We start from the raw sequence: 13,358 nt of genomic DNA on the forward strand, positions 1-13,358 counted from the left end.
ACTTAGGAGACAAAGGTTCTGGTCCAGGCTTTGCCCTTGACTCACCATCTGACCTCTGGTGAAGTCCTTTCTCTGGGCCATATTTGCTCTCTCCAGTTCTTCCCCCTGCCATTCTCATTTAAACCCATTCCAATCAGACTCTATCCCTACCACTCCACTTGAGACTACACTCGTCAAGCTCACCAGGAGCCTCCACAGAGATGCTAAATCCAGTGGTCGATTCTGTCTTCCTTTGACCTTAACCTAGAGCGTGGCTTGCTGACACAGCTGATGACATGCTCCTTTCTTCACTTGGCTTTCAGCTACCATACTCTCCTGGTTTTCTTTCGCCCTCACTGACCATTCCAGTCCCATCTCCTTGGTTAGGCTCTTTACTCCCTGACTTCTAAATAAAGAGCTCAGTTTTCCAACTTCTGTATCTACTCTCTTCCTATGTGACAGCATATCCAGGCTCCTCATGGCTTAAATATTCCCTATGGCTTGTAACTCTAGGCTGAATCCTTTCACTTCAGATTCATATAACTCCTTCCCTATCAACATTTCCACCTGCATATCCAATAGGTGTCTCAAGCTGAGCTTCTGCTGTTCCTCCCCAAATCTTCTCCATCAAGCTTTCCCATCTCAGTGATTGCACCTCAGTTACTGAGGAAAAAACCTTGGAGCCATTCCCAAGTCTCTTTCTCCCACCCCCATACATCCAATCTGTGGATTCTATCTCCAAAACTGATTTAGAAACTACCTTCACCACCTTTGGCACTACCACTCTGTCTTAGCCACCATAATCTCTCTCTCCCATAATCACAACAGCATCCTGACACCTCTGTGTACTCCTCTGTGTAGTCTACTCTCAAATAGCACCCAGAATGATCATCTGGAACCTAAATTTGATTATATCATTTCCCCACTTATTCCTTCAATGATGCCCATCTCACCAGAGTAAAAGCCCAAATCCTTGTGGTCATCCCCAAGGCCCATCATGACCTGACCCTGAAATGTCCAAGTCTCCTACTCTCTACCCAGTCCTCCAACATGCCTCCTTTCCCTGCTTTACTTTTATTCATATCTCTTACTACAACTACACGAGTATGTTACATACTGTTTGTATCTCCTAACCAGAATATAAGCTCCATGGAAGAATGGATTTTAAAATATCTGTTGCCATATCCCTAGCATCAGGAAGAGTGCCTGTTCAACAAATATTTGTGGAATGGACCAATGGGTCCCCAGCGTTTCATCTGAGTAGTGGGAGAGGGAGAAGAGTAAGGGGATGGAAAGTAGTATATTACTGTTCTAAGACTCCTTAGAGGCAGAGCACCATCCTTACACACATGGTGCCTTTCCACCTGTCGCCACTGGGTGGCATGACGAGACCATCAAACTGCTAAGGAGAGAGGAGGCCTTCAGCCCAGCCCTGCATAAGTGCTCACCTTTGAGGCTAGACACTTGTTGGCCTTGGGTCTTGCTGAAGAGCGACAGCTCGTTGGTAATAGATTCCAACATCTTGACAAAATTGGGCAGGAAAAGGATGACCTGGACATCATGGTTGGCTAGGTGCCTTCCACAGCTGATACCCTGAGCCCCCTTCACATGAGGTCCACACAGTAGAGCCACTGTAGGCCTCTGGTGAACATTTTTGGGATTCAATCTGGAAAAGAAGGTGAAGAAGCAGTATCAGCTACAGACTTGCCAATCCCTTGCACCCTATACCAGACAATTGCCTGTAGCACCTATTGGTCTCAGATCTCTTACCCACTGCTCACCAAGTCCCAGGCTCCAGAGGGGGACAAAATCCACTGCAGGCCAGGTCTATCGGGTGGCATTCCCGTTGTCCCAAACCCCAGCCCCACGTCATTGCTGGGTCCTCCCACTAAGTGGTTCACCCAGATCCTGCGCCACACAACTCTGTTGCCAGAACACTGCTTTGCTGACCCATGAACACTCAGTAGTTCCTCTGCAGCCTTCTCTGCTCTTCTTCAACAACGTGTCTGCTTCGCTCCAGCAGGGCTGGTCTCATTCTCTCCTGCACTTGTTAGGCTCTTTCCTGCTTATGCTGAAACTACGGCCCCTGCCCAGAAAGCCTTTCACATTCCAAACTCTGACCCGCCTTTTCTTAGAGATCCAGCTTAAGGCTTACCTCTGCTGGGATGACTCTGGCTCATGACTTTACCTCTCCTCAACTCCCTAATAAGCTCACAGCAAGTACCATAGCCCTCAATTCTCCTCAATCAGTTGCCAATCCAAGTTCTCTTTACTGAGCTTAGTAGCTTACTGAAGCTAATGAAAGCAATGCTGCAGGCATTAACAGTACCTATTTCATAAGATGCTGTGTGGATACTGGATGCCCAGCACTTAGCAGTGCCTAACACAAAGAAGGTACTCAATCAGTGCTGACCATGGAGGAGGCAGCAGGCTAAGGGTTACCTGGCCTCCTATGCTAGCAGCTGCCTTGGATGAAGTAGTCACTTCCAGTTTTCTGCTATTCAAAGCTCAGACTCCTTTGGACTCAGAGAAGTCACAAATAAGGAGATAAAGAGGATTAGCCCCGGAGCTGTGCCGAACTCATAGGCAGCACAGCTGGCTCACGGGGCGGCAAGGCAGGGAGGAGATGGACGGCAGGGCCATAGGTCCCTGCCTAGTGGCGGAGCAATGATTGTTACTTACCGGTTTCCCAAAGGGAGAAAGATGACAAGATGTTGTCAACAAGCTAAGAGGAGCTTCATAACTGCCCCCATTCCCAGACACATTTTGGAGAATTTAACAATCTACTCTACCTTCTAGACACCAAACCATTCGCCTTTCCATTTCTGCATTTAGAGGAAATATGATGAGAACTGCTCCCTTCAGAGGATGCTGCAGAGTTGTGGAATCTGACTCACTTTGTTCCCTAAAAGGGTTCTTCCTCTCAGGGAGAACCTGTCCCACCCTCAATCAAAAGAAGCAGAGCACAGCATTCACACACCCAGCGGCAAGGCGAAGAGTATATGGGCACTGGAAATGGACCTATGTGGATTAGAGGCCTGGCTGGACTGTGTACCAGCAGTATCATGTGGGCAAGTCCCTCAGTTCTCTGAGCCACAGTGTTCTCATCCAAAAACACAGGGCTATTATTTAGCTTTGAGGCGAAGTTATGAGGACCACATTAAATTATGCTGTGAAAGCACTGTGGAACACTGCATGGCACTTGATATACATTAAACTTCAAGATTACTAACTACAGGTTTGATTTCTCAACATCAGCAACTGCTACAAAGGACAGGAGATAGACCTTTGGACAGTTCAGACACTAAGAGAAAAGACTGGCACAAGAACAGCCAGCCCCAAGAAGCTGGCTAGAGAGGAGTGTGATTTGGTAAGGACATTCAGCTCCTGCCCCAAAACTACTGTTTCTGGGAAGCCACTTAATGGTCTCAAAGTGCCCCCAACAGTGGCTCTGGGAGGAGGTACAGGAGACACCCGACCCACGGGCCTGATGCTCTTTCAGAGGGTACCTCACACTACCCCTTCCTATAGGCATTTCCCTGGCTCTTCCCTGGCACAGGAGAGCCCAAAGATCTAACAGCTAGGAAGCAGGCCTAAATCAAGGGACAAGGAAAAACTAACACTCCAACCCCCAACTCAAATAGGATGAGGGAGATGGAAATCTTACATCTGGGTTGGACTAAGCCTGCTTGAATCAAGATCACTTCAGAATCAGGAGATGCCTTCCATCCAAACACATTATCAGGCCCAGAGAATGAAAAGAGGCTGGAGTGAGGAGCTACAGGATTTATCTGCAGTATCAGTTTTCTGGCAAAGACTCCCAAACACCATGGCTGGAAGCACAAGCCAAGGACCAGGTTCCATTTCGCAAATAGGGAAGAGGCCCTGTGGGAAGCAACATCCTATCATGTGAGGCTTCGGATCTGTGAGTGCTGCTCAGGGAAAAGAGGCTTTCCTTGCCCCACTGAACCCAGATCTGCCCTGCTCCTTGGAAGCCACCTCCCCACTCCAGACACCAGTCTCCCACAAGGTTGCCCACATCCTCCTCTTTACTGACAAAGCCAATAGGCACTTGTCAACTCTAATTTTGATTGATCTCTCGGCAGTACCACTGCCAGCCATTCCTTTTGACTTCAAATACTATTTCCTTGGTTCTTACACGCTACCCTCTTGGTTTCTTACCTCTCTTGCTTTCTTCTTCATCCTCCTAACTGTGCCCTACATGCCGATGTTCCCCAGAATCCCACCCTAGGCCCTTTCTTTTCACACCTTCTCACATGATCTCATCTACTCTTACACCATCTACAAGCTGACAACTCTCAAATCTCTAGCATCAGCTCAGACCCTTTTCTGAACTTCAGACTTTTTTTTCTTTTTTTCTGAGATGGAGTCTTGCTCTTGTTGCCCAGGCTGGAGTGCAGTGGTGTGATCTCGGCTCACTGCAACCTTCTCCTCCCAGCTTCAAGCAATTCTCCTGCCTCAGCCTCATTAGTAGCTGGGACTATAGGCACCTGCCATCACGCCTAGCTAATTTTTATATTTTTAGTAGAGATCACCGTTTCACCATGTTGGCCAGGCTGGTTTTGAACTCCTGACCTCAAGTGATCTGCCCACCTTGGCTTCCCGAAGTGCAGGGATTACAGGTGTGAGCCACCATGCCTGGCCTAAATTTCAGATCCTTATAGCTAAGAGACTATTTGGATATCTTACAGGTATTCCAAACAACACATCCAAAACAAAACCCACAATCTCTCTCAAACCTGCTCTTCTTCCCATGTTTCCTATCACAGTGAATGTGTACCATCATCCAATCAGATGTCCAGGCTAGAAAGCTTGAAGTTCACTGATTTCTGACACTATACTTTCCATCACCTCTAAAATCCATTCAATTACCTTGTCCTGCTGAATTTACCTTAACAACAAACCCTCATCTGCCCACTTCTCTTTCTTTTTTTAAAAGAGACAAGGTCATATAAAAAAAAAAAGAGAGAAAGAGAGACAGACAAGGTCTCACTATGTTGCCCAGGCTGGCCTCAAACTCCTAGGCTCAAGCAATCCTCCCACCCCAGCCTCTGGAGTAGCTGGGATATAGGCATGCATCACCAAACCTATTTGTACACTTTTCTGATCCCTGCTTCCCTAGTTGGGCCACCATCATTTGGGCCCTGGCTCAGTTTTCTAAGTGTTGCAGTTTTCTACCTGATCTCACTGCCTTCAGTCTTGCCTCCACTGAATCTACTGTCCTCATTGTAGCTAAAAATCATCTTTTTAAAACACAAGACTAACCATGTCATAGCTCTACTGAAATCTCTTCAGCAGCTCCCTACCACTCAGCTATACTGAGGCCCTACTTTCCAGCAACAGAGTAACTTACAGATTGCCAACAATTCCATGGTCTCTTGATTCTCTCTGCCCTTGACACATGCTACTTCCTGTACTTAGAATACCTTCTTCTTGGCCAGGTGCGATGGCTCACACCTGTAATTCCAGCACTTTGGGAGGCAGAGGCACGCAGATTACCTGAGGCCAAAAGTTTGGGACCAGCCTGGACAACATGGCGAAACCCTGTCTCTATCAAAAACACAAAAAAATTAGCCGTGCATGGTGGCACATGCCTGCAGTCTCAGCTACTTCGTAAGGCTGAGGTGGGAGAATCGATCAAACTCGGGAGGTGGAAGTTGCAGTGAGCTGAGATTGTGCCACTGTGCTCCAGCCTGGGTGACAGAGTGAGAACCTATCTTAAAAAAAAAAAAAGAGGCCGGGCGCGGTGGCTCAAGCCTGTAATCCCAGCACTTTGGGAGGCCGAGACGGGCGGATCACGAGGTCGGGAGATCGAGACCATCCTGGCTAACACGGTGAAACCCCGTCTCTACTAAAAAAATACAAAAAACTAGCCGGGCGAGGTGGTGGGCGCCTGTAGTCCCAGCTACTCGGGAGGCTGAAGCAGGAGAATGGCGTGAACCCGGGAGGCGGAGCTTGCAGTGAGCTGAGATCCGGCCACTGCACTCCAGCCTGGGCGACAGAGCGAGACTCCGTCTCAAAAAAAAAAAAAAAAAAGAATGCCTTCCTCTTTCTTGCTTGCCCCTGCTAACCACCCCTTGTTCATCAGGGCTCTGCTTGGATGCCAGTGCTCCAGAAGCGTGACTGGTTTCTCCAGCCTGCGGCAATAATATGGCTTACTGGAGAATTTTGTTCCCTCTACCACAGCACTAGACTTTCTAGAGACCTCACTGGGCTACTGGAGGAAAGCTGTAGTATTTTATTCTTCGTGTCCCCAGTGTCTAGCAGAAGGTCTGGCACCTGGTATCAGTCTGTCCACAAATAAGGCACTGCCCTTGATATATGAGCATAAAGGGCAGGTGGGAAGGTGCCAAACTCCAGCTCCCCTACTCAGTTGTCAGTGTGGTTCTGGAAGTTCTCAGATATGGAGACTGATTTGCATCCCAGCCACGTAAAGTAAATGATGAGTGCCAAAGGCCAGGTCTCCGAAGGTTCCTAGAAGGAAGGCTTCTGATAGTTAGCAGGAGTCTCAGGCCAGATGGCGGCTATCAGGAAACAGAGGGTCAAAAGGCAGTTTGCCAGCAGAAGAATGAGGACATCTAGGAGATGGGTCTAAGGAGGGGCAAAGAAACCTCGCAGCATCCAGGAAAGTGACTTCAGAGAGATACTCCCATCAGATGGGCAGAAAACTGCCTAATGAACTCATCTGTGTGTATGGGAGGCACTGTGATGGTGGCCAAGCAGAGCATCCTCACTCCACATTGAGTCCCTGCCAGTTTACAGGCATTTACCTGTTGGGTCCTCCGAGGAGGGTCAGTGCCATCTGACTGGCACACACACCTGTCATCTCCAGTCTCCGCTCCAGGGTCAGCCCATGCTTCTCAGCCACGGACAACAGCTTTTTATGTAGCTCATAGGAAACACTTGGGACAACCAGGCCAGAGTCTGCAGTTCAAAAGGAGAAGAGAAAGGGAAAGTGACTACAGAAACCAGGTCCAAACTGGGTATACTCTATCCAAGATTCTGCAAATGCCAACATTTTACCATGGACCACCCTCTGGCCCATCCTCTTCATCTTCCAGGACTAAGGCACACTCTGAGTAGTGAATGGTGAACCAAGTAACAACTTGTTCCAGGTCACCACAGAGTGGGGACAAACTTAAGCTCCCTTAGCAGTTTAGCTTTAGACCACGAAAGCCAAATCTACCAGGATATATTTAGTGCTATCAAGACCAGCACACAGCCGGTAATAGCAACCTATCAGGCACAAGAGAAGAGAACATGATTTTCCCAAAGTGGGGGAAATGCCATCTTGGGCAGCAGGGTTTCCTCACAAGCAGGTGCCTTGTCCTTCCTGAGAAGTGGAACAGACACAGACACTAGCTAACCCTGATGGCCCTCTGGTCCCTGCTGTTCTCCTCAACTGTAGGGCAGGAGGACTTGTTCCATCTGCTTCCCTCTTCCTCTTCCTTCTCTCTTCTATTTACCCTTCCTCTTTGATTAAGAAACTCAGCTAGCAAAGTTGTTTTCTCAAATAATTTGTCATTTTCTCCCCATCTGAGTTGGGTGTAACCCAATACTCACAAAACAGGGAAGGAGTACAAGTTAAGTAAACTATGGCTGGCTTTAAGCTACTTTCACCATTAAAAAAGGGCAACTTTTACAAAAGTTGGGGAGAATTAGTCACTGAAAGTACACTATGGAAAATACTTGGCTTTTCAAGGCTCAAAGCCAATATCTAAAGCAGCTGATGTATGTGAATAAGTCCATAATATTATTATATGCACCAGTGTCAACATACCAGGAAAGAAACAGCAAACCCAAAAACTGTGATCTGCAATGGACAGCTCTTACCTTGACAACCAAGGTATTGCTCCCTCCAAGAAGCCAATGCTGTCTTACAAATGCCAAAGCCACTGGGCTGAGCAGCAGACCCTTTCCCAAGGAGCCCCATTTGGCTTCACTGGCCAATGGACCAACAAATGCAGATTCTAATTAGCAAGTCACTGTGGGACTGCATGTCACTAGCTTTGTCCAGCTAGATCAGATACCTTTTTAGATCCTGTGTCCTCAATTATACTGGACTGTCAACTGCCTGAGGTAAGGAAATTAATCTTTTACTACTTCAGCCTTCGCCTTCTCAACTTGTTCCATGTACACTTATCAACAAAGCTGAGTTCTTATCAGGTACTCAGACATACAAATGATGCAAAACTAGTGCCATTTCTGGTCTGGTCTAACTCTAAGGTAGAAGAGTTAGGGAATAAAAGTTAATAAATTTTTCAGTACATTTATCTCATTGCATCGTTCCAGAGTCCTGTCTAGAAAAATCTGTTTTCTTCACTGGTCATGTCAGGAGAAATCTCTTGAGGTTCTATCAGGTCCAGTCCTACCTGCATAGATTCTTAAAACCACACAGAATGAGGCTATAGCTTCATGTTTTAGCAACAGGAAACCAAGCACAAAGACTGAACCTATAGGACCCAGGTCTGTATCCTCTCAGGGAAGGCAGAATAATGTCATGTAATGATGATGATAAAAAATGTCTAACATATCAAATAAACACTACCCTGTTGGCTAACTGAGCCCCTCTACCTGTCCAAGTCCTATTCCTGGGCTGGAGAGAGGCAACAAACAGTGCCATTAGGAGCACTGAGTCTCTCCTCCCACCTCTTTCTGAAATGTGTCATTGGTATCTCAGGTGCCAGTGCTGGAGGCTGCAGTCTGACCTTGCATGTCAACAGCTGATTAAAACAGCCATTTTTATGGCCTGCTTCAGACACGCACATATTATCAGAACTAATTAGGCTGAACAATTTTCAAAAGTCCTAAGCCACTAACAACTCAAACCTATCAGACAAGTCACGCACCTGACTACTTCAAACACCCTCTTTACCTGCAGAGTCACGCAAGGCAGAGCTTTCACTCATCTATGCATTCCTTCACCTATTTATCAGAACTCTTTGTTAGATTTGAAATGGGTCAGGGCAGTGAGTCTTGGGCCTGCTACTCCACAAATCAAGCATTCTTTCTGGGTCTGGCTCTTGTGCTATGTGTACAGGCAGGCAGCCCCTCCCCTGCCCCCTCATTCTGAGGGCTCTCTGGGAGCAGGCAGAAGCATTTTCTGCTAGCTGTTCCCTCACAGTGTTTAAGAGTACAAAACTTAATGGTACAGGAGAGGAGACACCGGCTGGCTAGATGCTGCTGCTGGAAGCTGTGAGATTACTTATCTGTGTTGGGAGAAGGGGCACTGTTGGTGAATCAGCATATTTTTGCAGCCTAGAGAAAGACAAAGCCAAGAGCCTTTCTGCTCAGAGTCTGGCAGTTACAAGGTCTAGAACTCTACTCTGACTTTCCTCTGAAAGGAACGTACAAACACCACAAAATGTTCCTTTTAAACGTTTATATGCGTAAGTCCAACGAGTTGGACTGGCTTATCAGAAACAGACCAAGGGAATAAAATAAATTCCAAAGGAAAGGAACTAAGAACATAGCGTGTAAATTGCAAACAACAACACTGCTACTGCCAAAGCCTGAACATGGGCCAAGTCTAATTATGTTTGAGTTGGAAGGTAGATCTTTATTGTTCAGGATTCAAGGCAGTAAAATCAGTTGGTAAGGTTTCTTTGAGTATTAATATGTATTTTATAGCTGCTGGTGAAACAAGAAAGGAAGAGATAATTATAACCAGTTCGTGACAAGCAGGGAACTTCTTAGGATCTGATTGACCTTAGGGTATCAAGGAAGACAACAAGTACACTCAGTACAGGCCAGGAAAGAAAACTCCTCCTTGCACACCTGCTTTCTACTGCAAGAGGCTGAGGTTGTCTCTTTGGACCATGGAACGCAGTGGTCCAGCATGCATGTGCCGGCTGCAGTCTGCCCCTTGTCAGGTCATCACTTTGGCACTGCTCATTCCAGCACACAGCATTTCAGGCCTTTCCCTCCCTTATGGACACATATGCATGTCCACACTCCCCCCTACACAGACACCCTTCAGTACCATGTCCAAGGTTCCTATCTCCTTCAGACCTGCCCAGTCTTTCTGTTGTGTAACAAGGCTCCCACAACAAAGTGTTATCTCAGATCTAACTCAATCCTCTCACTGATTGGCCCTTTAATTGGAAAGGCTGCATGTGTCCCAAGTCTTATCAATAAGGAGCACAGCTCATTTATAGGCATGGGATTTCTCCAGGACTATGACTTCTGATTCTATTCTGTGGCAGTCACAAAACTGAGTGCTGATGTCACACTGGTTCCTTTAGGGATATAAATCCACTGGTAAATTTATACCCCCTGACCAGCAATGTATAGACAGTCCCTGGAGATCTACACTAAAGCTACCACAAACTGGTAGTAATGCAATTTAGTGTCAAGTGTTCTCTGAAGGAAGGATTTGTTATAAGAAACCTAACTACACATTCACAATACTCTTTATTATGACCCACAAGACCTGCTGTGATCTGGCAACCTTTACCAGGTACCCAAGCTGCACCCCAGACACCTTGGCCACCTTCTGGTTCCTAAATTCTCCAAGTTCCTTCTGGCCTCAAGAGACAGTTCCCTTCACATGCTTTCTCTATCCCAGCACTTTATTCTCTCTTCTGGGGCTCTATTCTCTCTTCCAGTGCTATCCCTACACAGCGGGCTCCTCATCTGTCAGGTCAGCACGCTGCTTACTTCCCTTCATTGTATTCAATACATCTGACTCCACTCTTAAGTGGGAGTTGAATAATGCGAACACATGGACACAGGGAGGGGAACATCACACACTGGGGCCTGTCGGGGGGTGGGGGAGGGATAGCATTAAGAGAAATACCTAATGTAGATGACAGGTTGATGGGTGCAGCAAACCACCCATGGCACATGTGTATACCTATGTAACAAACCTGCACATTCTGCACATGTATCTCAGAACTTAAAGTATATATATATATATATATATACACACACACACACACATCTGACTCTTTCCCCACCTCTTCCCTTCCCCACTTACAACTAGACCACCCCCGTGTCCACACTGGACCTCATTCCTTCATACTGGAACAAGCTTTGAACTTTAAGAGGCAAAGAACTGCTCAACAAGAAACTTACTAATTATGAAGGGAAAAATTCTCTTTATGAGGAAGAAATCTGGTGGTCAACACCTTACCAAGTGGTCAAACAGCCCCAGTGATGGGACAAGGAGATACAATGTACTCCCTGATGTGACTCCTTGAGAAAGACACAGCCCTACCAAAATCCTAGAAAACATGTTTAACATGAATCAGATAAAGGGAAACAAACAATACATCAAAACTACGAGACATTCTGCAAATCAACTGGCCTAGATTCTTCACTAATATCAATATCACAAAGGACAACAAAAGTTGCAGGAACTGTTCTAGTTTAAAGGAAACAGAAGAAATATGACAGCTGAATGTAGTGTGCAATGGATGATTAAAAATACAGCTATAAAGGATATTACTGGGATAACTGGAAAGTTTTGCATACGGAGTATATTAGATAATACTTTTGTAATAATTTAAATTTTGCTGAGAGCAATCTTGTAGTGTGCTTGTGTAGAGCAATGTATATATATATCATACTGAATTTATGTGCTGTGGAAGTATTTAGGGATGAAATCTAATGATGAGTACAACTAAATCTCAAATGGTTCAGAAATATGTGTGTGCTCGTATGTATTTATTTTATATAAAACAAATGTGTCAAAATGTTAACTGGTGAATTTAAATGAGGGGTATATGGTTGTTTGTTATACTAGTCTAGTAATTTTTCTGTAAGCTTGAAATACTACTGAGGATAAAGAAAAATCTGTTGCCAAGGCTGCTACAGAACACAGTGTCTGCATATTAAATTAGAAAAAATGACCTCCCTAGTCCTTTCCAGACTTTTTTTTTTTTTTTTTTAAAAAGACACAGTCTCTTTCTGTCACTAGGCTGGAGTGCAGTGGCGCCATCTTGGTTTACTGCAACCTCCATCTCCTGGGTTCAAGTGATTCTCCTGCCTCAACCTCCCAAGTAGCTGGGACTACAGGCATGTGCCACAACGGATAGCTCATTTTTATATTTTTAGTAGAGACAGGGTTTCACCATGTTGGTCAGGCTGGTCTCAAACTCCTGACCTCAAGTCATCTGTCTGCCTCAGCCTGATTGCTGAATTTCAAGACGACGGTATATACATAGAAATCAAACTTCTTTCTCACTCTGTTGAGGCACCTGTGGCTCTGGAATGGCAAGAGGGCATATATTAGCAAAGCAGTCACATTAGCACGGACCAGTGCATTTCTGGAATGACCAATGGGCAGTTTCATAAAAACTCAGATGTCAGGCTGTAATGCACTAGGCTCCAGATACTCTAGCCCTTGGTTTGAGCTTAAACTCTTGGAAAACATGTAAGAAGCACAATGGTTCATTACTGTGCTAGGAGTCCAGTCAAAACACCTATCTTAACAGTACTGCTCTAAAACCTCATGAGATCACCAATGATCACAACCAAGCCCTTCAAGTCTATGACAACCATCCACCCGATTACCCAGGTCCAGGAACTCTGAAGGATTCCAAGGTAAAGAAAAGGACTGATAAATTCTTCCACTTCTGGCACTGAAAGATCTGCTACAGCCTGAGGTTCCCCAACTCAACCAAGTCACTGTTAAGTAAGTCTGCCTGCCGGAGACACAAATTCAGAAACTAGGCTCATTAGCTCTGTTCAGTGAAAAGTTGTGACACTTCATAGAGGAGCACAGGATTATCCAGTGCAGGTGTTCTGTCCAGAACACCACCCAGAATTTATTTCCTGATGTCTCCCAGTGGTTCTCCCTCAGAATGACATCCTTGTGGCACCTGATCTAATCCATACACATATAGTCGGGGAATGAAGTTGGGGAGGGGGTTATGGGGAGACAAGGCAGGACCCTGCATGGGTTGGGTCTATGGGTGAGAAGGCAATGAGATGCTGACCAGCTCCATGGTGGCAGACACTTGATTCTCTCAATGGGAAGAATTCTCTGCAAGAGTACAACAGCTGCCAAAGGAGACCTCATTACCTCCAGGGTAAAATTCTTCAGTGGCACTTCTAAACTCCAAGATTTATTTCTTCCTGAATTCCTTTTGAACACACATGCAAAAAAATCAAAACAGATTTCTTGACTACCTATTTTTGAGGAGATAAAAACACTGCTGGTCTTGAAAGCCTTAGACTACTTCTAGAGGGACTCTTGGTGACAAGAAGCAGAGGAAGGCAGCTACGGCTCAGAGGCAGGAATGGAATGCCAGCTGTGAAAGAGACAACTGCTAGCCTGGAATTTTCTGAAAGCCAAACTTGTCCTGAGAGCTAGATACATCCCCACTAAGACTCAAAGACTTAGCCATCCAGGG

The 13,358-nt window shown here is 45.9% G+C and overlaps 1 protein-coding gene across 3 annotated transcripts in view; it reads right to left on the reverse strand.

Moving 5' to 3' along the window:
* Positions 1-13,358, reverse strand: part of EDC3 (enhancer of mRNA decapping 3) — a 62,016-nt gene that overhangs the window by 3,411 nt on the left and 45,247 nt on the right. For all 3 annotated transcript variants that reach the window (XM_050799859.1, XM_050799861.1, XM_050799860.1), the window contains 2 exons: positions 6,771-6,924; positions 1,428-1,645 (listed from right to left, as the gene is read on the reverse strand). In XM_050799859.1, coding sequence (XP_050655816.1) covers positions 1,428-1,645; positions 6,771-6,924 — 372 coding nt within the window. The remainder of the gene's footprint in view (positions 1-1,427; positions 1,646-6,770; positions 6,925-13,358) is intronic.

This window comes from Macaca thibetana, chromosome 7 (assembly GCF_024542745.1).
Source record: "Macaca thibetana thibetana isolate TM-01 chromosome 7, ASM2454274v1, whole genome shotgun sequence".
Taxonomy (NCBI): Eukaryota; Metazoa; Chordata; class Mammalia; order Primates; family Cercopithecidae; genus Macaca; species Macaca thibetana.